General features: G+C 48.2%; 1 protein-coding gene across 1 annotated transcript in view; it reads left to right on the top strand.

The window, feature by feature from the left end:
• LOC144123837 (phospholipid-transporting ATPase ABCA3-like) overlaps positions 1 to 27507 on the top strand; it is a 126482-nt gene that overhangs the window by 85728 nt on the left and 13247 nt on the right. Inside the window, exons 12-19 of the mRNA XM_077656575.1 lie at positions 5987 to 6197; positions 17126 to 17378; positions 17712 to 17779; positions 19851 to 20280; positions 21367 to 21821; positions 22213 to 22218; positions 23475 to 23600; positions 27135 to 27377. Of these exons, the coding sequence (XP_077512701.1) occupies positions 5987 to 6197; positions 17126 to 17378; positions 17712 to 17779; positions 19851 to 20280; positions 21367 to 21821; positions 22213 to 22218; positions 23475 to 23600; positions 27135 to 27377 (1792 nt within the window). The remainder of the gene's footprint in view (positions 1 to 5986; positions 6198 to 17125; positions 17379 to 17711; positions 17780 to 19850; positions 20281 to 21366; positions 21822 to 22212; positions 22219 to 23474; positions 23601 to 27134; positions 27378 to 27507) is intronic.

Consider the following 27507-nt stretch of genomic DNA (forward strand, 5'->3'; position numbering starts at 1 on the left):
GCGCAAAAATAAAAGAGCAAAGCGGCTCGCCTATAGTAAGACCATTCTTAAAACAGCGCATGAGAAGAGAAAAAAGAGCAGGTACATCGAGAACTTAGTGTGGTGCGTGCTCCGGTGGCTTAGGTCAAGGCGGGGATCAAGTGCAAAATAGGTGTAGAGCAGAAATTCTGGAGTTGCAAGCAACACCTCCTTAGCGCCGCTGAAAGACCCCTGGTGTAGCAGCAGCGCAGCGACGAAAGTATTGTGAGCGCAAGCACAAGTGCGAAATCTAACTTCAAATTTTTTGTGACGCAGCCGTATGAGTTCTCTGGAGGTCGAAGCACTACCGCATGGCGGGGAGCAAAAATTAGGTAGCCGTGTCGGCAACGCTATAGACCGTTTACAAGTTAACGCACTAACACATTCAGCATTTTTGTATCAAAGTGCCAGCGCGCACCTAGACGATCTGCAGCCTGCCACGGCCGCCCAAGCGCAGGGAGTTACCACTGAGGTCCGGGGTACCCTGTGCGTGCAGAACGGGCGTGCAGAGCGACGCAAAACTCCTCCGGGACATAAGCGCGCACAGTTCCGAGATGCAGCCAGCGATTCTCTTTCGCGCTGCGCGTCTAACCTCGTTGTTCTGAAACTGACTAACTGTTGCTCGGGCTCACAAAGTAAAAGCAGTGAAGACGCAATGCGGTGTCGAACGACTAACAGTTTATAGTTGGGAGCACACAAAAGGAGATGATACCATGTGTCTCCGAGCAATCACAATTCTATTTTAGCCGTTTTTTAGCGAGCTTTTACGCCTTGCGGATGCGGCAGTATTTTTTCCTCAAGTACGCCAATTAAGCAGTAACCAGAATATTAACTTTTCCAACTCCATGCAGAGTGAAAATATGACAGATCAACACCAAGCACGAAGAAAACATCTCACGTTGTTTAATAGTGACAAACTATAGTCCTTCAGTGAGTAGGACGATGTTAAAAAATAAACACGCTCTTTAACATGCATGGCATTTACCTCTTGGGAAAATCACGAAGCCGCCCGAAAATCCCGTCAGCGGCACGATCACGCATGATCACTAAGTTTGCACATGCTTTCCGTATTTCAGCGTCCGGATAGCAACCTTACCGGCAGCTAAGAACATAGAAGTGCACACCATAGAAGGTACTGCATACGGTCATACAAACCGCGTATCTGCACAGCCCGCTGACAGATATACATTGACATACTAGCCTCTCTGATGTCCTATACCCGCAGGATAGGCATGGCGCCGCGGTGGCTCAGTGGTTGTGGCCCTTGGCTGCTGATACGAAAGACGCGGGCTCAACCCCGGCCACGGTGGTCGAATTTCAAATTCCCGCCGCCGGCTCACGCCAACGATCACGTGGGAAAGATTCAATGCCGCAAGACGGCGCGCGGCACTGGTGGAGCCTAACGTCCCTTGAACGGGAGAAGTACCGCAACCGTTTTCTCCCGGCGTCGCGCCGGCGCTCCGTAGTGCGCGCACTTCTTTCGCTTCTTTCTCGCGGCCGCCGACACACAGATCGTCCGGAGCATTACGCAGCACTTGCTTTTATGGGTTGAGATAAGGGTGCACAGCATTTCCAGTCGCGTATTGACGCTTGTGCACTTGATGCCTGCATAAAGGCATCGTAGAATGCCTGGATACTGCGCATCTGGGTGCAGAATCTGTGCCTTCCTATGCGTTGTTTGTAATTACCTTAAATGGGTCAGGCCAAATTTTGAGGTCACCATCGCGTTTTCGGCAGTCGAATTAGGTTGTACTTCGTGTTTGGTCCAAATCGGCCGAGGTAAAATTTCAGGAGTGGGTGCGCCAAATATAGGAGTGGTCCGGGTCAAATTTAGAGGTCACCATTGTGTTCCCCGTAGTCGATTAGGTTGAACATCGATTTCGGTCAAATTCGGCCGAAGTCACAGTTTTTTTTTTTGGGGGGGGGGGCAATTTAAGTGTAGCCAAGGCCAAATTTGGAGGTCACCATCGTGTTCGCTGTAGTCGAATTAGGTTGAACATAGATTTTGGTCCAATTAGGCCGAAGTCATAGTTTTTTTTTTGGGGGGGGGGGGCAATTTAAGAGTAGCCAAGGCCAAATTTGGAGGTCACCATCGTGTTCGCTGTAGTCGAATTAGGTTGAACATCGATTTTGGTCCAATTCGGCCGAAGTCATAATTTGGGGCGCGAGGGCGAAAATTGGGAGTGGCCCAGGCCAAATTTGGAGGTCACCATCGTGTTCGCTGTAGTCGACTTAGGTTGAACATTGATTTTGGTCCAATTCGGCCGAAGTCAGTTTTTTTTTTGGGGGGGGGGCAATTTAAGAGTTGCCAAGGCCAAATTTGGAGGTCACCATCGTGTTTGCTGTAGTCGAATTAGGTTGAACATCGATTTTGGTCCAATTCGGCCGAAGTCATAGTTTTTTTTGAGGGGGGGGGGCAATTTAAGAGTAGCCCAGGCCAAATTTGGAGGTCACCATCGTGTTCGCTGTAGTCAACTTAGGTTGAACATCGATTTTGGTCCAATTCGGCCGAAGTCATAGTTTTTTTTTGAGGGGGGGGGCAATTTAAGAGTAGCCAAGGCCAAATTTGGAGGTCACCATCGTGTTTGCTGTAGTCGATTAGGTTGAACATCGATTTCGGTCCAATTCGGCCGAAGTCATAGTTTTTTTTTTGGGGGGGGGGCAGTTTAAGAGTAGCCCAGGCCAAATTTGGAGGTCACCATCGTGTTCGCTGTAGTCGAATTAGGTTGAACATCGATTTTGGTCAAATTCGGCCGAAGTCATAGTTTTTTTTCGGGGGAGGGGCAATTTAAGAGTAGCCCAGGCCAAATTTGGAGGTCACCATCGTGTTCGCTGTAGTCGACTTAGGTTGAACATCGATTTCGGTCCAATTCGGCCGAAGTCACAGTTTTTTTTTTTGTTTTGGGGGGGGGGCAATTTAAGTGTAGCCAAGGCCAAATTTGGAGGTCACCATCGTGTTCGCTGTAGTCGAATTAGGTTGAACATAGATTTTGGTCCAATTAGGCCGAAGTCATAGTTTTTTTTTTGGGGGGGGGGGCAATTTAAGAGTAGCCAAGGCCAAATTTGGAGGTCACCATCGTGTTCGCTGTAGTCGAATTAGGTTGAACATCGATTTTGGTCCAATTCGGCCGAAGTCATAATTTGGGGCGCGAGGGCGAAAATTGGGAGTGGCCCAGGCCAAATTTGGAGGTCACCATCGTGTTCGCTGTAGTCGACTTAGGTTGAACATTGATTTTGGTCCAATTCGGCCGAAGTCAGTTTTTTTTTTGGGGGGGGGGGGGCGCAATTTAAGAGTTGCCAAGGCCAAATTTGGAGGTCACCATCGTGTTTGCTGTAGTCGAATTAGGTTGAACATCGATTTTGGTCCAATTCGGCCGAAGTCATAGTTTTTTTTGAGGGGGGGGGGCAATTTAAGAGTAGCCCAGGCCAAATTTGGAGGTCACCATCGTGTTCGCTGTAGTCAACTTAGGTTGAACATCGATTTTGGTCCAATTCGGCCGAAGTCATAGATTTTTTTTGAGGGGGGGGGGGCAATTTAAGAGTAGCCAAGGCCAAATTTGGAGGTCACCATCGTTTTTGCTGTAGTCGATTAGGTTGAACATCGATTTCGGTCCAATTCGGCCGAAGTCATAGTTTTTTTTTTTTGGGGGGGGGGGCAGTTTAAGAGTAGCCCAGGCCAAATTTGGAGGTCACCATCGTGTTCGCTGTAGTCGAATTAGGTTGAACATCGATTTTGGTCAAATTCGGCCGAAGTCATAGTTTTTTTTCGGGGGAGGGGCAATTTAAGATTAGCCCAGGCCAAATTTGGAGGTCACCATCGTGTTCGCTGTAGTCGACTTAGGTTGAACATTGATTTTGGTCCAATTCGGCCGAAGTCATAGTTTTTTTTTTTGGGGGGGGGGGCAATTTAAGAGTAGCCAAGGCCAAATTTGGAGGTCACCATCGTGTTCGCTGTAGTCGAATTAGGTTGAACATCGATTTTGGTCCAATTCGGCCGAAGTCATAGTTATTTTTGGGGGGGGGGGGCAGTTTAAGAGTAGCCCAGGCCAAATTTGGAGGTCACCATCGTGTTCACTGTAGTCGATTAGGTTGAACATCGATTTTGGTCCAATTCGGCCGAAGTCATAGTTTTTTTTTTGGGGGGGGGGGGGCAATTTAAGAGTAGCCAAGGCCAAATTTGGAGGTCACCATCGTGTTCCCTGTAGTCGATTAGGTTGAACATCGATTTCGGTCCAATTCGGCCGAAGTCATAGTTTTTTTTTTGGACGGGGGGGGCAATTTAAGAGTAGCCAAGGCCAAATTTGGAGGTCACCATCGTGTTCGCTGTAGTCGAATTAGGTTGAACATTGATTTTGGTCCAATTCGGCCGAAGTCAGTTTTTTTTTTGGGGGGGGGGGGCAATTTAAGAGTAGCCCAGGCCTAATTTGGAGGTCACCATCGTGTTCGCTGTAGTCGACTTAGGTTGAACATTGATTTTGGTTCAATTCGGCCGAAGTCATAGTTTTTTTTTTTGGGGGGGGGGGCAATTTAAGAGTAGCCAAGGCCAAATTTGGAGGTCACCATCGTGTTCGCTGTAGTCGATTAGGTTGAACATCGATTTCGGTCCAATTCGGCCGAAGTCATAGTTTTTTTTTTGGGGGGGGGGGGCAATTTAAGATTAGCCAAGGCCAAATTTGGAGGTCACCATCGTGTTCGCTGTAGTCGAATTAGGTTGAACATCGATTTTGGTCCAATTCGGCCGAAGTCATAATTTGGGGCGTGAGGGCGAAAATTTGGAGTGGACCAGGCCAAATTTGGAGGTCACCATCGTGTTCGCTGTAGTCGACATAGGTTGAACATTGATTTTGGTCCAATTCGGCCGCAGTCATACCAAGTATGGACCAAGTATGGCGGCGGGACGGCGGCTCCGGCGATGGTTGCGGTATTTTTCCCGTTCCAGTGACTTTAGTGACGCCTGTGCAGAATGTCTCCAGAAACTCGAGGCTTATTTTTGTAACGGCGCACGATCTAATATGGAACGTAAGGAGAAGTAGATGGCTAAGATAAGAACTAAGGAAGCAGCAGTGGAAGCCACACCGGGTGCGACCCCAAAGCCTTCGCGCGGCATAACATGAGGAGGAGGTAGCGCGGCGCTCTCTCGCCTGCTAAGTTCTATCAGTGCTATGACCGAAAAAGAAGGTTCTTGGTCGTTGCTGAGTCCAGCAGCGTTAAGTCGTCGCCGCGCCAGAAAAGCCCGTGTCGTGCGCGAAATCAGTTATGAAAAAGTTGCAAAATATGGCCCCTCTACTGTACGTCCTTAGGACCGCATAGCGCACCTCTGTTTACTATAGCAACTTCGCGCTATTTAAGCAAAATAGCAAAGCTCTCGCCGGAAATTTTGTACGCTCTGCAGCGAAACACCGCACTTCTTTTTCTTTTTATTGTTTTTACCTTCCGATGGGCTGTAAAACCTGTTTTTTGGAGTGTTTTTGATCAAAGGTGGTTGTGGGATCTGTATTGCCCCCCCCCCCCCGCCCGCCCCCAGGTAAAGAAAAAACTGATCTTGTATGTCCGGGTTAAGATGCCCATGGTCAAGAATGCGCTGCTAATTAGCGGCTCTGTTGAGCCTGGGTACCCAGGAGCACCATGATTGCGAGCCAGCGCCAATGGCATACCGGCGACTTCAACCGCGACGTCTTCTTAGCGATGATTGTGTTTGTGCACAAATAGTGAAGGCAATGTAACCGCCAATGATTGTCCAAAATCGTGGGTTGCACGGCTGATTAGTGGCACTTGTGTACAGAGGAAACAAAAATGCGTAGTTATCTATGCCTTTGTTTTCCCTTGTGCACGAACAGTTCTTTCGGCATGCCTAGGTGACAGCATCTGATAAATTCGCTTAATTTTTTCTGGTATCTACACAGAGTCCGAATGAAGCAAAGCCGTGATCAAAATGATGAGCTGTATTCCATTCAACCCAAATTCGCAGCTCTTGATTCTGGATGAGCCGACAACGGGCATGGACCCCGAAACGCGCCGCAGCATTTGGGACCTGATCGGCAGTTTGCGCGGCAGTTCAACCATCCTGCTGTCTACGCACGACATGGAAGAGGCCGATGTGCTGGCAGACCGCATAGTAATGATGAACACTGGAAAGCTTTTATGCGCCGGCTCGCCTGCTTTCCTGAAGAAGGCATGCGGTAGGTACTGCGTAGTCCGCTGGCTCTGCCGGTGGACACCTTTAATGCGCTAACAGAGGGTTTCCTTTGCACTTAGCACGGAGAATTATGTACTGTATTGGTTCTTTTCCCGATCTATTCTTCTGGCTCTTCACAATCTCAGACATCTCCTGCCAGTGAAGTCAGGGCTGGTAATCTGCGATCATTGTGTTTGTTGTTAGACGTCTTTGGCTATCGAAGAAAGAAAAAGTGGCTTTTGTTAGCGGCAATAGACAGGTTTCCTCTATAAAATAACTATTCCAAAGTACGGCACCAGGGTTAATTTCAGATATCCCGTTTAAGAACCGCCTTCGTATAGCTTCCAGCGCGAAACTCATTATCTGCTCAGTGCGGCCAAAAGGAACGCCCCACAAATCTGTACAGGATGAAGGCAGCCAAGTTAGGAAAATATTATGAAACAGATTTCTGACTGAGAAAATCCAAACATATTGGTCAGGAGGAGCATTTTAAGCTAAAACGTGGCACTGCAACTTTCTACAGAATTGAAGAATGCTGATTCCTCAGGAGAAAAACTTCTAAAATATTCCAACTCTAATTTCGCTGATTATTTTCTACATCTTGCTCACAACACTCAGTAGGCGAACTGTTAATTTCGTTTTCCGGGAATTGTAATATTTGGGGAAAAAAAAATTCTGAACGGGACGTCGTAGTAGAAGCACAGTTACGCAACTTTGCAGTGAGGTGTGAATCAAGATACACAATTTACTGCTGAATATGCTCTGAACGCGGAAACTGAACGTTAAAAACGGTGTTTCTGGCTTATTCTCGCTGATTTGAAGAGGTTACCACTGCTTAGGAGATGCTTCAAAGACGCCTCAAGTGTCTTGTGCAGCTACCTCTAAGAATTTTCTGCTTCAAGGCTACGCCGCATACCTTCTTCAAATTTGCAGAATGGGTAACCATCTCGGCGCTGAAAACCTGCACTGGCTTTCATCATTCTATGCGAAATATATAGATGACAACTTAACCCAAATCTGTTATATCTGAAGTTCCATTTTCAAATATAAGAAAAAAATATCTATCAATATTTTCTTATAAATTGTGAAATAACTGTTTAGAAGAAGGCGGAAAAGGAATGCGAAAGAGTATCTTCATTTATATTGTGTCTAGCAAGTTGTGAAAGCTCAAACACCGACCTTATCGAGCATCGCTAGAAACGCCTAAACAAAGTTTGGACGCAGCAAATACGCCGTCCGCTGCTCCAAAATTATCCCACATGCCAAGAATGCGGCCTCTTCTATCAAGAGAAAGCATTCCTAATATTATTCTCATGTACCAACACCAGTCTGTGACGTAAGCAGGATACGATCGTGTCACGAAAGAAATTAAATGTAACTTTACTATTTAACAATGCACGTTTGATGTCATAGGTGTCCCCAGGTCCTCTCTATATCGGTTTGCTGCAGGAACACCGTGCCTTCATTTCTCTTCTAATTGGTGTTTGATTGTGATATATTTGATTTTCTAGCCCGTGTTAAGTTATTTCAACCTCTACAGGTAGACATTTCCTCATTTTTTGTTTAATTTCGCACTTTTCTATGAGAGGGACTTGAAAATGGGGAAATGAGATCATTTTTTGTTAAAACAGCTTAGTAGAGCCTAAAACAGAACTTTCAAGTGCAAAAGATGTCTGTAAAGCGTATATTGGGGTGTTTTGTACATATGCTGGCTCTCAACTGTCGTTTTATAGTATCACATTGTCCTAGAATGTACCCAATTTCTTAACGAAGGACGTCCTCGAATGTGTACTCTGAAAGCAAGAACTTACAGTCCAAAGTTATGTTTGCATGCGCTCTAGTGGGCTGCACTCACAGCTTTTACGGAAAACAGGCGTAGCGGTGCCACCGCCGTCTGCTTACATCACACTTCTGTGTTAGCATACATAAAAATGTGAACGGGTATGCTCTGTCTTGGTGGAAATGGCCTGTCTTGGCATTCTGCCGTAAATTAGTGCAGAGGAAGGCGCATTTGCTGCTCTCACACCTTCATTTGGGCGCTTCTGCCGATGCTCGAGAAGGTAGCGGTTTGAGCCTTGATAACATATTCGGAAACAACAATGTAGTTCGTTGTTTTATTTCTTTTTCGCCTCCTGCTTTAGATTAGTGTGAGAAGTTTTCATAAAAATTGGGCAAGGTTTTTTCGCCCTGATCTTCGAAAACCAATAGTACCATACAATCTCGCCCCAGGACTGCATTCCCTGTTTTGGAATAGTTGAGAAAAAAATGTTATCTTTTTTTGTTCGTGTATAGGGTGGAGGTTGAAAATTCGCGCCTGAAGAAAAAAAACAGTGCAGCCCTTAAGAGTAGTTTATGCGCTATATTAAAAAAACAGTAAACTTGGGTCAACTTTTCTGGCGCTTACATTTCTTATATAACAATCAAAGGCGGCAAAATCCAAATTTCAAGGAGGTGTGCCTTATATTTAAAGAAAACAAATTCATAGGAGATAGTCTCGCATGCTACTTGTGGCTGTTTTGAAAGTTCTAGAAAGCCGTAACTTTCTCGCAAATGCTCAATTAAGCACAAGATACCCTTCCTCCCCCTAAGTTTTAGCTAGCAATATAAATTTAGAGTTGCTTGTACGCTTCCATACGCACGTCTTTGGGATATATGGAAATAGCGGCGTGATGGAAAATGCTCCCTCTCGAACGATGTCGATCATAACTTGTTTCTCCCGAAATATTATCATCCGCACAGTACGAAATTCATTATTCGCATTTTGATATGTGTGCATAATTTACAAAATAATGAAGCAATTTAGAAATTACGGTCAATTTGCGTAGTTAGGACAAATGAGAGCTACGTGCGCGCAAAAATCGGTTCTCACTTAGGTTCCGGTGTTCGGATCCATTGTTGACATCTAGAAATTCAATTAGCGATAAGGGGTGAATTCTCATGTATCAGCAATTGGCCATTCTTTACTTTACGTTCACACATCCCTAACAGTGGTCATAGAAGTCCTGGCGCAGGGGTGCAGTGATTAAACGATGCGCCACTGCCCTGCGAATGGCATGTACTGCTTTCAGTAGGCTTGCGAGACCCACCTTAGCAACATCTCGCAATCGAACATTAGTTGAAGTGCCACCTGCAATGGTGGGCAGTGTATATGTTGTGAGACTGAGGACCGAGAAAGCTTTATTTTTTTCCACTCGTAAGTACTGCAGCCACTTTTCCGAAGACGAAGATGAGCGATAATGAATCTTTACAGATGAAGACTACTCAGCTCTACTGCGCTTCGTCGTCATCACTGTTGGCTAGGGCACGAGTCCCAGTCTGAAGCTGCTGCCTCCGGCTAGCCATCTTGTCCCGCTGCGAACTGCGACCTGACTGATGGCTGCATTGCTGCCTGCGCTGCCATCAACAAATCCATTCTTCACTTGATGGAGGTGGCACGATCTACACGTCCGACGTCACCATGAAACTCCGAAGTAGCACGGTGTCCGTTCTTATGACGGAGACGAGCCAGCAGCCCCCGCCTCGCTTCCGCTTGTCACCTCTTATGGCGCCTTACGTCAACGAGACCCCGCTATCCTCAGTTGCTGCTGCGACCAGAATTCTGAGGACTGGTTGCCAGCCGCCGCAACAAGCGAGATGATGCTCTGAAGCTCAACAACGTCTTCTGCTAAACTGACGTTGTCAATCTATGGTATCGGAACCACGTGTCGGACACCACCACCAGGCCTGCGTTCACGAGCATCTTTACTGATGTCTGCGTCCGTTCTGCCGTTCGCAAATTTCATGCTAAGCAGCGTCTACGCCGAAAAACGCAGCAGGCAGGAGAAAGCTTTTAGAGTTGTATCGAGGACGTCGTGGGCTATGCAAATGCATCAACATGACTATGGCAGAGGAAGATAAGATTCGGCACGTCTCGAATCGCATCGATGACGGCGCCTTCAACATGCTCATCGCTAAGAGTGCAACGACCATCCTGACGGTCTAGGATCTTTGACAGAGCTTTCGCGAGCTACAGAAGCAGCATGTTTGGTTCGCCACCCGGCTGGCGCGTTGCTCGCAAGACTGGCCCCGGACACCGAACCCTCGCTCCTCTCCGCAGAAATCAAGCAGTTTGTGCGCGAGGACGTCGCACTTCAGCAGACTCTACTGCCCTTTCCACCGGCACCACCATCATTCCTTGTAGCGCATCTCACGTACGAAATAGAGCGACAGGTCTCGGAAGCTCCCCTTTCCGGCCATCCTCCAGCTTCTGTCGCTGTTTCGCTGCCGTTTGCTGCGGCCGCCCTCAATCCACTTAAACCCACCGCTGCGCCGCTGAGTTAACCCCCCACCTTCATGCCCCACCCCATTCTGTTGGCGTCTAGTACCTATGCCGAAGCCGTGGCTTACCCGGCCCCCTTCCCGGAATAGGCGTACCCTTCGCCCCTGCTACTCTCGCCGCGCTCTTTTGCTATACCTGCGCCGCCGCCTGCAGCTCCATGGTTGCCCGATGTACTTTACTCGCGGCACACCTGGACACGCCGCACGCGTTTGCCAACGTCGCATGCTATTGTCTGTCCCTGAACCACCTGTGATGTCCTATTCAGCACCTCAGTTCCGAGTTCCTCCGGGACCGACGCCAGAGTCTTTTGCTCATCAGGCCTTCCCGTCTCGTCGTTCACCTTCACCTCCTTGCCGCTTCATTTCGCCCTTGCACCCCTGACTTTCGTCTGCCGAGCCGGGAAAGTAACCGCCGCATTTTCAGTGGTAAGAGCTGCGTACTTGTCCTAGCGTCAAAGTCCTGTTTTTCCCGCGAACATTACTGACGTAAAAATTGGTGGTGTATTTGTAAGCACCGGTGCCGCCGTATCTGTTATTAGTCAAAAACTCAGTTCCTTTCTTCGCAAGGTGATGATGCCTTTCTTCCGGGCTGTCGCTGCGTACCGCCAACGCAGAGCACCTTAAGCCGACAGCTCTCTGCACTGCCCGAGTTATAATTTCCAACACTATGTTCCATCGTCCTCTCCAATTGTTCTCATGGCGTCATTCTCGGCTCGGATTTCCTGTCCCAGCAACATGCCCTGATTTACTGCGCCTATCTTCATGTCGAATTCTCCATGCCGTGTCTTCTGCTATCCGCTACCGTGCTTGACGAGACGAGTCCTCGTGCTGCTACCAAACTCCTTGTCGCTCAAAACACCACTATCCCACCAGTCAGCGCTATTCTCGTTCCCCTCTCTGCCGCTTCTGCCGCTGACGCTACAGTTTTGATTTGCCTCACGGTGTTGTTTCCCGCCACCACCACGTATCGCTGCCCTCGCCGCGCTTGACCTGCAGCGCAGTGGTAACAGCAAACTTCTGGTGGTGAATACTTTGTCGTCTCCAGACACCTTGCTTCGTGGGGAGTGCGTTGGCCGTATTAAACCCGTGGACCTGCCCTTCGGCCTTGACACTATCACACATTCACCTGCTTGCCAAGTTGATGCTTTGACCCTACTCGTGTGGCTTCCGAACCCGCTTCTGCGTGACGTCTTGAACCATTCTGTTGACAGGGCTCTTGAGCCGCGCCGCCACGAGCACTTTCTTGAGCGGCTTGCTTCATTTGCGCTCCTCGTTAGATACGCCGTCAGCTTCATTGGGCCGGACAACGACCGTCTCGCACCACATCGACGCCGGCGCCCACCCACCTCTTCACCACCGCTCGTACCGTTGTGTCACCTACAGCGCGTCATGCCATCATTGAACAGGCCAACGACATGATCGACCGCGGTGTTGTTCAGGAGTCTAGCAGTCCCTGGTGGTCCGCTGTTGTCCCTGTGGAGAAAAACAATGGGTCCATTCGCTTCTGCGTGCACTATCGCCGCCTCAACAAAATTACGCGTCGGGATGTGTATCCGCTCCACGCATCGACGATTCATTAACTCTGCAAGGCGCAGAATTCTGTTCCTCACTTGAATTACGCTCCGGGTATTGTCAGGTTACCATGGTTGAGGCTGCTCGCGCGCAGAACGCCTTCGTCACTCCGTAAGGGATCTCCGAATTCAGTTATGCGATTCGGCCTCAGCAACGCGGTCAGGGACGTTGAGAGAATAAAGGACAACGTGCTGCGTGGCCTCAAATGGAATACTTATCTCTGTTATCTGTACGACGTCGTCATCTTCTCCCCTTATTTTTCCAGCCATCTGAGTCGTCTCCGCCAGGTCATGACCTGCCATATGCGCGCCGACATCCACCCCGACCTGAAATTATGTTACGGCGGAGCCCGCCAGCTCACCATCCTCTGTCTGGTCGTGTGCAAATTTGGCGTACTACCGGATCCTGACAAGCTGCGAGCTGTTGCTTATTACCCGAAACCGACTTCTCTCGAACTGCGCAGCATCCTGGACCCTCGTTTCCTACTTTCAGCGTTTTGTCTGGAGTGTCGCTACAATCATAGCCCAATCATAGCTCCCCTCACACACTTCTTGAATGGCCCCACCAACCTCTGCTCTTGGACACCGGCTTGCGATGATGCCTTCGAGACGCTCGACCACATTTTGACTTCACCATTCATATTTCGTCATTACGATACCGATGCTCCCACGAAACTCTACACGGATGCCATCTGTATTGGCCGCGGTGCGGTCCTCGCCCAGCGCAAGCCTGGCTTTTCCGAATACATGGTCGCCTATCCCAGCCATGCTCCTACTAAAACAGAGTTCAGCTACTCTGTTACTGAAAAACTGGGAAAGTGTTTGGCAATCGTCTGACCGATAAAGAAGTTAAGCTTTTCCTTGTATGGCTGCGCCTTCGACGTCGATACAGACCACCATCTCCTTTGCTCGTAAGCTTCTCTCAACAATTCCTCGGGACATCTCGGCTGTGGGGCCTCCGCTTCAAAAATAAGACATCCGCGTCGTGTGCCGCTCAGGCACAGAGCATTCTTGCGCAGACGCTCGCTCTCGTCGCCGGTGACGTCGCCTGCACTTTTCGCGCGCGATCATACATTAACCGCTTCACCATCTCGGATGTGCCCTCCGAGTAGGGACGCGATCCTTCGATTTCTTCCCCGCTAGATATCCTATGCGCCCCTACCATGGCTCCACAAGCTCGGGCCCTCCGGCGCCAAACTTCACACTTCTGCATCCGGGGCGGTGTTCTTTACCACCGCAACTATACCTCTGACGGAAAAAAATTGCTACATTTCATCACAAGCCATATCCGCTCTGAAGTTTGTGCCTGTCACTACTCTGTCCCACAAAAGAGGTCATACTGGCGTCCTGAAAACCTATTATCGGTTTCATCACCGCTGTTACTGGCGTGGTACCTGTCATTTTGTCTTCCGCAACCTTCGCGCGTGCACCGACAGTAAGCAGCTAAAGTCATACCTTTTCACTCGGCCGGCCTGCTGCAGCTTTTGGCATGCCCCTCTCGCCCCTTCGACCGCATCGGCATCGACCTTTTTGGCCCGCTTTATTGCACTCATGCCGGTAAGCGATGTGTAATAGTCGCTGTCGATCACCTAGCCGGTTATGCGGAGAAAACTGCACTTCACGTGGCGACGGCCCATTAAGTCGCTTACATTAGTCTCTACCACTTCGACCTCCATCACGGCGCATCTAGGGAACTCCTAAATGGCAGTGGCCGTGTCTTTTTATCGGAGGTCGTTCAAGAGCTCTTCGGCATGCACATCCGTTCACCGTGCGACTACCCCTTACCACCCGCAAAAGGAAGGCCTCACAAAGCGGTTCAACCGCACTCTTGGTGACATGCTCGTTATATCACACCATTCCAACTAGAATGAGGTTCTCCGATTGGTCATGTTCGCGTATAATGCAGCCCATCAAGCGCCGACAGGTTTCTCCCCTTCTTCCGATTATACGGCTGTGCACCATCCTCTACACTTGACTAGATTTTACCACACCAACGTGAGCCATCTGAGTACAGGGCTATCGCAGATGTCGGCCAAAAAACTGAGGAGTGCCGGTAAACTGACCTGCACCTTTACTTACGGCTCTCAATGCTACCGCAAAGGCCTCCACGACAACGCCAAGCTTCCTCTGATGTTCTGGGCCGACTCCGTCGATTGGTTTTGGATTCCTGGCAACAGCAAAGTTTCGACCAAATACCATGGCCCTTGTCAAGTCGTTCAATGTACGTCTCCATTCAACTACCTTACTGAGCAGTTCCGCATTCCTCGGGCAACCGCCGCCATTGTCGCGAGGCAGTCCACATTAGCCGCTTGAAAGCCGTACTAGAACCCTGTGATCGTCTCTTCGCCGTAATTCGAAAGGATAGCGGCTACATTGCGTTGGGCTGGGGCCTTTGGGTGCTTTCTTCCACCAATAAATCCACTTAATATATATATATATATATATATATTATATATATATATATATTATATATATATATTATATATATATATTGGCAGACAAGGCATATGAAATGAGGGGCTCGTTTGACAAACATATTAAGGAAGCCAACAGTCAACAAAACCAAGGTACATAAGGAAATGTTTCTAATCGTTTTTTTATATAATTTGTAGTGGCAATTAATCGGTTTTTAAAGAAAATTATTTATAAAGCAACAGAAAAAATAACCATGCCGCCGGTGGGGTCCGAACCCACGACCTCCGAATATCGCGTCCGGTGCTCTTACCAGCTGAGCTACGGCGACAGCTGTCCAATCTGCTGCTCTCGTGGGTATTTTATGTCTTGCTTGTAAGCTAACCATGAGAGTGTTCACCAGCGCCAACCTCGCTCATAGCGGTGGACGTAACACGTCCTGTAATACCGCGAGTGTGACGTAGAACGTCATCTAACGGCGAGGGCGGAAACTGTGCGAGAGCCCTCTTATGCTACCTATGGCATCAAGACTGCCAGAACCGCGACCCTCGTTAAGCTATTAGCAGACAAGGCATATGAAATGAGGGCTCGTTTGACAACATATTAAGGAAGCCAAGAGTCAACGAAACCAAGGTACATAGGGGAATGTTTCTAATCTGTTCTTTTTTATATATTGTAGTGGCAATTAATCGGTGTTTAAAGAAAATTACTTATAAAGCAGCAGAAAAAACAACCATGCCGCCGGTGGTATCCGAACTCACGACCTCCGAATATCGCATCCGGCGCTCTTAACAACTGAGCTACGGCGACGGCTGTCCAATCTGCTGCTCTTGTGGGATTTATGTCTTGCATGTAAGCGAACCTTGAGTGTGTTCATCAGCGCCACCCTCGTCCATAGCGGTGGACGTAGCACATCCTGTAATACCGCGAGTGTGACGTAGAACGTATCTAACGGCGAGGGCGGAAACTGTGCGAGAGCCCCTCTTATGCTACCTATGGCATCAAGACTGCCAGAAACCGAGACCCTCGTTAAGCTATTAGCCGACAAGGCATATGAAATGAGGGGCTCGTTTGACAAACTTATTAAGGAAGCCGAAAGTCAAAGAAACCAAGGTATATAGGGGAATGTTTCTAATCCGTTTTTTATAATTTGCAGCGGCAATTAATCGGTGTGTAAAGAAAATTACTTATAAAGCAGCAGAAAAAACAACCATGCCGCCGGAGGGATCCGAACCCACGACCTCCGAATATCGCGTCCGGTGCTCTTACCAACTGAGCTACGGCGACAGCTGTCCAATCTGCTGCTCTCGTGGGTATTTATGTCTTGCATGTAAGTGAACCTTGAGAGTGTTCACCAGCGCCACCCTCGTCCATAGCGGCGGACGTAGCACGTCCTGCAATACCGCGAGTGTGACGTAGAACGTCATCTAACGGCGAGGGCGGAAACTATGCGAGAGCCCTCTTATGCTACCTATGGCATCAAGACTGCCAGAACCGAGACCCTCGTTAAGCTATTAGCAGACAAGGCATATCAAATGAGGGGCTCGTTTGACAAACATATTAAGGAAGCCAACAGTCAACGAAACCAAGGTACATAGGGGAATGTTTCTAATCTGTTTTTTTTTTAAATATAATTTGTAGCGGCAATTAATCGGTGTGTAAAGAAAATTACTTATAAAGCAGCAGAAAAAACTACTATGCCGCCGGAGGGATCTGTAACCACGACCTCCGATTATCACGTCCGGTGCTCTTACCAACAGAGCTACGGCGACGGCTGTCCAATCTGCTGCTCTCGTGGGTATTTATGTCTTTCTTGTAAGCGAACCTTGAGAGTGTTCACCAGCGCCACCCTCGTCCATAGCGGTGGATGATTAATTGCCACTACAAATTATAAAAAAATAAAAAAAAACAGATTAGAAACATTCCCCTATGCTTCAGGCAGTATAGGTAGAACTTTCACCTAAAGACATTTGAGACATTATACTAGTTAATAAATGATCATCATCAGCTCGACTACACTCACTGCAAAGCAAAGGCGTCTCCCCTGTCCCTCCAGTTAACCCTGTTCGTTGCCAGCTGCGCCCAACCTGTGCCTGCAATCTTATTAATAAATGGTTAATAGTTAATACATAGTATTATATTAATAAATGGTTAATAGTCAATACATAGTAATCATTATTAAACAATAAAGTTAACTAGTAACCCGCGATGAGACACAAATGCTTTTGCATTCACAGCAGGTAAGTAGTCCTAAGTGTAATTCGTAGTTTTAAAACACAAACACGTTTATCAGCGTTGCGCCATAGCTACAGGGTGAGAATGGCGAAAATTAAATTGAAATACGTCACGTATTCGTAGGGTGCTAGAACGCGCAATTATTCTGTTGGAACTTTGGAATCATCAATGAATGATCTACGCCTGTGTGTTTCAGCTTTCCCAGCTCGTGTATCCACTGGCTGGGTAGTGCCTAAATTACGTATGTAGACCTTCCCGTAGTCGGCTGTTTCTAAATATACAAATAGTGAAACAGCGACCCATTCCCCGAGACGCACGGCAAGTAAAGCAACCTGTTCTGCAGTGCAGATGCGGCGCGGATGGACCGCACTGCATCTCCCTCTTTCTGATGCTGCAGGCGTCGGGTACACAGTCCACCTAAGCACGAAGCAGGGCGAGTTCCAGGTGCTCGACACGCTGGGTGTCATCCGGCAGGCAGCTCCCAACGCGGTCATCAAAGACGTCAAGCAGGGTAGCGTGTCGATAGGCTTGCACACCCTGGAGCACACCGGTTTTGTCGCCATGTTCCGCGCCCTGGAGGTACAGGCCGAGCAGTTGGGCATCGAGAGCTTCGGGGTCACTGTGGCTACTATGACAGACGCGTATATTAAGTAAGTCAACACTTATCTGTCATCGGAGCTCCTGTTTAGCGAAATTTTAGGCGCACAAGGGCGCAACAAAAAGAGCAATAACCGTATTCGAGTCTATTTAGCGCTGCCTAAAATTGTTCCACTGTACCGCATTTCATCCCACAAGACTTCGCAGAAGAAACATAAGCACAGAAACACTAATAACAGCTGTTGTCTTCGTCTACTCTTTGTGTTCACCTTGTGTATGCCTGGGAGCAGGAACAAACTATTTTCAGGTGGCAGAAAGCCTCATGAATGCTAATACTGTAAATGCAATGGTGTCATGGTGGTTTCTGTGTTTTCTTTTTTCTTCAGAATTAACAAGCTTTGGGTTCCGCAAGTAGCAATGGACGGTTCGCAGACTGAGAATAGGTCTCCTGAAAGTGAGTTTCGCTTTTCCTTGTTTCGCCTAGGAGATGGAATTCCATGCTACATTAAAATCAGTGTACTCAAATATCTGATTCGGTTGTAATCTTGGGGTGCTTTCAGAAGTTAAGCTGTGACCACAACAGTAGTTTGGGTGCGTGGAGTATTCTACATACTGGGAGCAGAAAATTAACCTCTCGATATCACATGTTAGACGTGAAGGTATAATACATCAGATTTTTACTGTATGTTCATATCTTCAGTTAGATATTATAACCAAAGTTAGATTAATCTGCACGAATTCATGAAAGGAAGCCACCCAGAATGCTCTTTTTTTTGAAGATCTTCAATTTGGGCTAGATAGGGCATAGTGCGTCGTTCTTGCGCTGTGTTCGTCTTTGTAAGCGCTATTGTTTATAGTTATTCTTTAAAGGTCCATATTTTCGTGCACACTGTACGCTTTTGTTAAAAATAGGACTTCTGTGTATGGTGAAGATCTTTGCTATATATATATATATATATATATATATATATATATATATATATATATATATATATATAAAACTCGAGGTAAGTTTACCTCAAGGGCCGAAATTTGTTTGACCAACAATACTAGGAATTTCGCATCAATCAGGGTGTTGTGGTTCGCACAAGATAGGGATAGTTAAACAGCACTACGAGGTTCTTAGTCCTGTTGTATACGCCCGAAAGCCGCTAGCGATGATAAAGACGTAGCACTACCGATTAAGAGACCACAGAAACAGAAATCATGCCCCAGCTGTGTTTGAGGCGGCTGAGAGTAGCGGGTGCACAGTTCAATTCATTGATTTTTCGCCTGTTCCCGACCGCCGCGTAAAAAGCGCGCTCGTGAAGGCGCTGCTTTTCCGAGTTTTGCTCGCTGTTTTCGAGTTTTACCCGCCGCGGTGGCTCAGTGGTTATGGCGCTCGGCTACTGATCCGGAGTTCCCGGGTTCGAATCCGACCGCGGCGGTTGCGTTTTTATGGAGGCAAAACGCTAAGGCGCCCGTGTGCTGTGCAACGTCAGTGGACGTTAAAGATCCCCAGGTGGTCGAAATTATTCCGAAGCCCCTCACTACGGTACCTCTTTCTTCCTTTCTTCTTTCGCTCCCTCCTTTATCCCTTCCCTTACGGCGCGGTTCTGGAGTCCAAACGATATATGAGACTGATACTGCGTCATTTGCTTTCCCCCAACACAGATTATTGTTATTATTATTATTACTGTTATTACTATTATCACCACCACCACCACCATCATCATCATCATCATTATTATTATTATTATTATTATTATTATTATTATTATTATTATTATTATTATTATTATTATTATTATTATTATTATTATTATTATTATTATTATTATTATTATTATTATTATTATTATTATTATTATTATTATTATTATTATTATGCTCGCTGTTGCTGCCTCGTGGGCCTAGGCAACACGTTGCAGTTTTCTTAACGCGGGAACCTGACGTTCCGCATAAAGTTGCCACAGCTCGCGCGCCTCTCTAGTCTTGTCCAAAGCTGCTGGTCTATGCGTAGTGTGCTACGCTTAAGCCAAGAAGACAGCCAACGTCGGGACAAAAACGAGTTCGTGCAGCTAGTAAGGCTTGATAGTAAATAAATCTGCTGTAATAAATCTATGAGGTTCTTCCTCGTTTCAACATTTTCTGAGAGCGCGTGCCGATTTGTTTTTGTAGATAAGTATCTCGGCTTCCCGCTTGATCTGCACAGGTGTGGACACCGTCGTCTTGACGAGGCGTGGTAAATGAGTCGCGCGTTTCCTGAGCAAGAAAAAACGTTAGCGAAGCGGGTAACAACGCCCCCATCACGACAATGCCCTCTACGCGATGATAGGGCACTGTGGAAAAAGCAGTCAAATTGAACCGCGCACTATCCATGGTGAGCCACCGCATACATACTGAGAGCATGATGTCACAACCGGCAGCTAACATCTCTTGACGCTGGCGTCCGTCTAAGCCAAGCTGTCAGTCAATGTTGTTTGCTGTGCGGCCGGGTGTACGGCGTTAAAGCTCACAACGTGACGCGCCCGATTGGTCTGCAGCCTCGCAGCAGGAGACGCTGGTCTCATGCACGGGTGTCGCCACGTCTCCCAACAACGGACAGCGAATGCAGGCGCTGTTCGCCAAGCGGCTTCTTTACTGGACGCGGTCACCCCTCGCCATCCTGGCCTGGATCCTCACGGTGGCGCTGTTCTTCCTCTGGTGCGCTGCTTTTAAAGCGCCGTCGGCCGAAGAGGCGCAGGCGGTGAGCCTCGAGCTGAGCAGCAAGGCTCACTTCGGTGGCGCCCGCTGCTTCCTGCAGGCGACGCCAGAGACCAACTTCTCGCGCCACTTCGAGAACCTTGCTAAGCTGGAGGGCGCCACCGTCACTCGGATGCAGGACGCGCAGCAAGAACTGGTTGACTTCGCCCGGAAGGACTTCGTGAAGTACTACTCTCACTACGCGTACGGCTTCGTCGACTACGGCTACAGGTGAGTGTTCCACCTCGTCTCAGATTAGAGAAAATTCAGATGCGATGAGCGTCACACTCTGGAAGTACAGGTGAGATACATATAAAAGAGACGATCTGGGTGACACTCAAGCATCTGATTTATGTTTGGCTTTTGACGTAAATTTATGTTTGGCTTGTGACGTAAATAAGCTCGCAGTACGAGAGCGATTCAATCCTTTCAGGTTCGCCTTCAGGCTTCTCGGATACACACCCTTATGTCTAACGCAGCCTGGTTGAACAGGGCTGCTGATTCTGGTATTTTGCTGTAGCTTTTCATTTTATCTGGCTTGTCCTGTCTGTTACAAAATATCTTAATGTTTCCTCGCTTTCTTGCGCAATTTTCTTGACTACATTAAATGCATTTTTGTATAAAACCTGACATCTCGCCCCTTTAGTATGGCGGCTGCAATATCAACACAATTCTGCTTTGCGCGCGCATGTGAGCACGAATTTCTGTTTCGGACTTCACGCCTCCTCCGCAAATCATAACCCACTACTTAATAAAATCAGTTTCTGGTACACATATGAATGAGCGAGGCCATGCTTCAGGCCAACATACCTGTCTCGATGTGGGATATTATCTCCGACTGTAGCTTTCACAAAAACAATCGAGTGTGACCGTTGTAACTGTAGGCCAATTGTAGAACGATGCGCTTGCTCTCTGCGAGTCTGCGGTCACCATCTGTAGTCATGAAGAGGGTGACGGACAAATGGAGGGTGGGCTTGCTGCTCTTTCGAATTTAGTTCCACGTTGATACTGTTGCATTTCGTCTACGCGTGTGCAGATGTTGTGCAGCTCTCGATTTTCGCGAAAGAAGGCTGTGCGCTGACGAAGGACATGCCGAACAGCGGCAAAACGCTTGAGTGCTTTTCAGATAATGAGATAAATGAGAATGAGATTAAGGTTGCTTCAGAGCTGGACATGTAATGTACGAGGGAAACGTTTGCCATTGTCATTGATTCGCATTTGAAAGTGTGCTTAGTTGAAGGCAATACAGCATTCATACGCTCAACCAACAGCTATCACGATGAATTTCTTAGCGCCTTGCGCCTTTCTACGATGCAGCGCGGAAGGGTGGTACAACCCGGCGAGCGCCGTTTCACGAAACGTGCTCTTGAACCTCATCGGCACGGCCATGTTGCGCACCTCTTCGAACTTATCGACGGCCCGCATCAGCGCCCAGGTGTCTTTCCACAGAAAGCGCGAAAGAGCGGCCGTTGCAAAGCCTCCCGCAGTGGAGGAGCTGGAGAAGATCAGGTCTGTGATAATGGGCAACAACGAGTTCTGGAGTGGCTGGCCGGCTGCAGTGCTGGGTCTGGCCGCGTGTACCGTGGTCTCGTTCCCCGCGGCCGAGAAGCTGAGTGGGGCTCGCGACCTGCAGCTCATGACGGGCGTCTCTGGCTCGCTGTACGTCGCTTCCCACTTCTTGTTCGACCTGCTCTTCCAGTACCTGGTGCCCTTCGGTGTTTGCTTCACCATCTACGCGTTTTGGTACGCGGAGCTGCAGGTCACCACCATTGGTGAGTTGGGAGTAAAATTCTTTCTCCAAGCACGATTTTGCTTCAGTTATCGACCCTGTCGATAACTTGCTGAAGTCTGCCGACACTTCAACAGAATTAACTGCTGGGCTAGTTGGTAGTTACACATAGAACTTAGGAGCCAGGACTGCGCACAAGAAAGACGTAAAAGGGGAGCTTCTGTTGTCTTTTTTCTTGCGTGTAGCTTTAGCACTAAAAATTCATTTATAATGTCTATAGATACTGATTGCATGCAACAGTTAGAACTGAGCCTTCGTGTGGTGCTTCGCTAAGAGATCATTCTGGCATTCTATCAGATCCTACGTACAAAGCATGGTTTACAACTTCGGAAAATATTTGACTTCTTCGGCCCTATTGCGGCGGTGGCTTAGAGGCTTCGGTGTTGGGATGCTGCAGCACAAGGACACATGAAGTAATCCCGGCTGCGGCGGCCGCCTTTGGATGGAAATGGAATGCAGGAACGACCATATGCCGTGCGATGGCATTGTGTTTCATAGCCCGTGCTCAGCTTTGGGAAGTTGAATCCCGCACGCCTACCTACTCAAGTGTTTCGGAATTGAAGGCATACCATGCGTAACGATGCGTGTGGCTTAGCTGCCTTTGCAGGTGTTAACTGTTAACCTAGTTAACCTCCCTACCTTTCCGGTCATCTTTATCTCCTTCTCTGTTTTAAGTGTTTTGTCACTAAAGCCTTGTTCCCTTTTTTCTTTTCTTAAACATTTTTACACCCCCTTTTGGCCACGTTTAAGCACTACTTTACGACTTTACTGGCTTTTTTCTTTGCGTGCTGGCCCTTTGAAACTCGCAGATTTGGTCGATTTTACTGCTTTTACTGCTTCTACCGTGTTCATTATGCAGAACTCATGTTTGCATTCATTGACACCACTTCTCTGAATTCCGGTGACCGTCCAACCTCGACTACATATAAGCTACATATTCTTCGAATACATATTGATTGTGCTTCCGAAATAAAATTCTGTTGATATTCAGCTCTCGTTTGTGTCTTCTACTGTTTTTTGTTCCTTGTATTTGTCTTGCGCCGTATATTCATGTAGACCCAATTAGCCCGTCAACTCGTTCTGGTTAACACTTACCTTATTGACATACTGTCTGCATCCTTGCACTCTCCCGTAAAACTTGCGGAGCTCGCGGCGCTGGATAAAGCAGTGGTAATGCGAATTAAGCTATTCATATGCGCGAAAGTCTATGCGGAAGAAATATGGACAGTGTTGATGGCTTAAATATTACGCTAAAACTTACTGTGAACTTGCTCCCACGTATTTTAACACTTCAGTCAGGGCAGTCAATGCCCAGCCGGACTGTAGTTGACAACTTAACTTTGGGCTGCCTTTTGTGCTCAACACGGCGATTGCAATGCGACAGCGTGAGAAACCTCATCAGGAAGAAAATGTGCCGTCGGAAGCTAAATTTATTGCTTAGCTGAATGAAACTGACGTCACCAGAGCTGATAATTCCCATCTACTGAAGGGAATTGATGTCGCCATACAGGAAGTGGCGTCGCATATTCAACACATAATGCAGTTGCGTGTCCTCCTGAACTTCTTCGTCAAATGGCGGTGGACATGAAGCGGACATTGAGGATAGAACACTGACGTTGCAATTAAATGTTCGCAGTGGCGCTCTACGTGATCATGCTGGCGTTCGCTCCAGTGGCGATATTCGAGCCCTACTTCATGGCGCTCCTATTCGACTCTGAGGGCGGGGCCTACTCCTGCGCCTTCGTTCTGCTCGTCCTCTCAGGTAGGATGGATCGTTTTGTACATGTGTTGGGATATGCAAAACAATCTTGCCGTCTTAAGCACCGCTAAAGTGAACATCGCTTAATTTGCTGTGTAGAGAAGGAGCGTTTGAGGAGGTTTCTCATCATTAATCAAATTTGTAGCTCTATACCCACGAGTTTAGAAACTGATGTAGAGATTGGGGGTTTGGTCATGGTCGCGACAGGCATATTTAGATGTTGACGAAATTATAATACGCTCATGCACAAAGGTTTTTGCAGTTAATGCAAGGGCCCTTATTGGTAGAAAGCATTCTTGAGTTCCCACCTGTGGCGTGCCTAATAGTGCAGCGTTTCACTTGTGCTTATATGCCACTCATCCATCTATCAGCAGCCCTGTCGTGTGTCCCGTCCAGAGAGAGATGCTATCCAAAGGCATGTCAGTGAGATGCTCGCAGATGGCGTCATCCACCCGTCAAGCAGTCTGTGTCGTCACCTGTCGTGCTCGCAAAAAAAAGAAAGACGTGACACTGCGCTTGTAGGTACACTGCAGGAAGCTTAACAGTCTGACCGAGAAAAAAGTATATCCCCTACCGCGTATCGACGACTCCCTCGATAGACTACGGCGAGTCAAATACTTCTCATCGGTCGACCTCAAAAGTGTTCATTTGCAAAGAGAAGTTGGTGAGAGAAACCGTGAGAAAACCGCCTTCGTCACACCGGACAGGCTGTACGAATTCTGCGTCTTCCCATTCGGGCTCTGTTGGGTTCCTGCAACATTCCAAAGAACGATGAACGCCCTGCTCACAGCTCTCAAGTGGCAGACATGGCTTGTTTATCTTGAAGACGTCATTATCTTTTCTGCTACGTTCACGGAACATCTGCACCACTTCCGAACTGTCCTCGAAGTCGTTCGATCCTCCAACCTATCCCTCAAACCACAAGAGTGCTACTTCGAGTTCACAGAATTGAAGTTTCTCGGGCATGTCATGAGTGCTGGCGGAATTCGCACTGACCCTGAGCAACTTGCTGCCGCTGCAGACTTTCCGGTCCCCGCCGAAACAAAAAGCAGTCAGACGGTTCCTGGGCCTCTGCTTCTACAATCGTCGCTTCATTAAAAACTTCGCCCAGCTCGCCAGCCCTCTGTCGCTCCTAATCTGGGATTGCGTACCATTTTATTGGAGTGAGAAAGCGTGCCGACGCTGAGCTGCTGCTGCTCATCGACCATCTCGAAGGTGGGCACCTGCGATACCCCGGTACCTAGCTCGTGCGCTGTCATCGTTCTGCCTCCAAAGTGGGGTGCTTTATACGAACACTAATTGAAATCCGGAAACTTACCTGCTCGTCATACCGTCTGATATTCGGGACGAAGTCCTCCTTGCCTGCCATGATGACCAGGCTTCCAGTCACCTTGGTTTCACTCGCACACTATCCCGAGTCCGGCAGCATTATTACTGACCACGTCTTGCTTACAGCGTCAAGCGGTACGTCAGGACGTGCCAGCAATGCCGGCGGCAAAAAATAATAAACACCCCTCAAGCCTCCCGGCATGCTGCAGAGCGTCGAGCCACCCCAAATGTCGTTAGACAAAGTCGGCATAGACCATCTGGGGCTATTTCCTCTGTCGTCGACTGGCCACTAGTCAGACTACAGTAACGTTTGTTGCTTGGCTAGTTGGATATGCATGTTATACTGCACCAGCGCCTGTACCGTCGACCTGTCTCGTATCGTGTGTTGTGTAGCGGCTTAGTTCCTGAAGTCAGACTATTTGACCCGTGACGTTGAATTGAAGGCCCTTGCACGAGGTACTGCCGATAAAATTGTTCACTTCTTTATGCACAACATTGTTCTTATCTATGGCGCCCCGTCGACTATTATTACTGACCGAAGCAAGACGTTTACAGCTTGTCTCCTACGGGACATCTTAACTCTTAGCCATACAGACCATAGAAAAACCACAGTCTATCATCCACATACAAATAGCGTAACTGAACGGCTCAAGAAAACATTGGCGGATATGATCTCGATGTACGTCGACGTTGAGCACAAAACGAGGGTCGAGACCTTGCCATGCGTCACCTTCGCGTGCATACTGCGAAGCAAGAAAACAAGTTTACCCCGTTCCGTCGCGCCTATGGTAGGAAAGTCCGCCTTATGTTGGACGCGATGCTCTCATGGTAGAATGAAGCAGTTCCACCAGAAGCGGGCCGCTTCGTGGAGTAAGCAGATCAAGAAGCCCGTCAGCTGGCCCGCTTGTACATCACGGATCAGCAATCCGCCGATGTCCGACACTATAACCTTCAGCGCAGGGACGTGCACTACGAACCGGTGACCAGGTGTGAGTGTGAACCTCCGTGTGCCGCAAGGGCTTGCGGGAAAAGCTCCTTCATAGGTATTTCGGTCCATACAAAGCCCCGCGCCGCCTCAGCAGCGTCAACTACGAAGCTGTTCTTGACGGAACTGTCAACATTGACCCTAGGCGTCCGTGGCCTGAAGTCGTGCATTTTTCTCGCTGAAAGCTGTATTTTTCACGTCAATAAGTGCTGCATTCATGCTCCGAGTTCCGCGCCCTTGTCCCCTTCCCGCAGGTGCGGAATTGACTTTCCCCGCCTACAGAATAGCGTGGATTGTATAGTTCACTTCATTCCAATTCTTTTTCTTGTCTTCTACCCTTGTACATAGCTCATTTTGCATCGAGTCGATGCTCTTTCGCAGGGAGAAATAACGCCACGTGCCTAGGAATGCGCGGCCTCCGCGCTTATTCGATAAAACGACGAAGCGCCGGTTAGGTCGACAGGCGCGCTCGGGCTAGGCCTGGGTCTTGGGTTAAACATGACCGACATCGTTCTTGGGTTTTGGGTTCTCCCCTACGCCTACCTGCACGGCTGTCCTTGGGTCGTGACAATAATTCGACACCTATTGTTACTTATATTTAAGGCACACAGCGAATAGATATAAAGAGCAATCCTTTAGGGTGTAAAACATATCGTTTGCCGTTCGAACACCAGGTAACTGAATTCACTGATGCTAAAGATGAGATTTACTCACACGATTTACTGCCGATCCTTTGTGGTTACCTGAACCAATCCTCGAGGATTCTTTCTACTATGCCACAGACCAGGCACGTATAACTTGTAAATCCTGATGGCTGACTAAGTAAAAGGGAGGAATGCGCAACCGCTCTCAATAGTTTCTTTATATCAGTTTTACGTGGCGGTTGTCTCGGGTAATGAAGATATTTCTGACGTATCGCCGTAAATAATGTCCGAAAGCGAAATAATTCAATCTGCTTATCTAACGCTGTTCTTTTTTAAACTATCCGCAGCTACTGACCCCTCTGCCAGATGTAATGGTTTCGCATAACTAGGGAACAAGTAAGTAAAAGAATAAATAAAGTATGCTGTCTCTCTAAACGAACCGCTTGTAACAGGATGCTTTCAGTAATGAATACTGACGTAGCACATCATGCGGCGTGTCTGCTAGATTGCAGCAGATATGCAAGCTCGGGAGCACGTTTTGTGATTACGAGCTCCGTCTGCTTCCCGTCTGCTCTTCAGCGCCTGTGGCCGTCATCGCCTACAAGATTCTCCAATACCGCGTTTCCGCGTGGTGGCTGCGCCCGGCCTTCATGCTGAGCGCCCCCTTCGCGCTGAACGAAGCTGCCCTGAACGCTGTCAACTTGGAGCCGGCCGCGCGACTATGCGCCACTTTGCACGCCACAGTACAGGGCACGCCATGGAGCGAAGACTCCTGCCACCAGTGGATCCTAGACAGCCCTTACCTCGGCGCCTGCTGCCTGCGTGAGTTGCCTGCCCTAGAGGCACAGGATCCGTTGCCGTCGTTGCCGTTTGTTCTACCGCGGTCGTTTCGCTCTTTCCGGCACAACTGCCGGTTGAAAAGGCAAGGTTGCTTGTTCGGTGCTCTCTCCCG

This window comes from Amblyomma americanum, chromosome 3, assembly GCF_052857255.1.
Source record: "Amblyomma americanum isolate KBUSLIRL-KWMA chromosome 3, ASM5285725v1, whole genome shotgun sequence".
Lineage (NCBI taxonomy): Eukaryota > Metazoa > Arthropoda > Arachnida > Ixodida > Ixodidae > Amblyomma > Amblyomma americanum.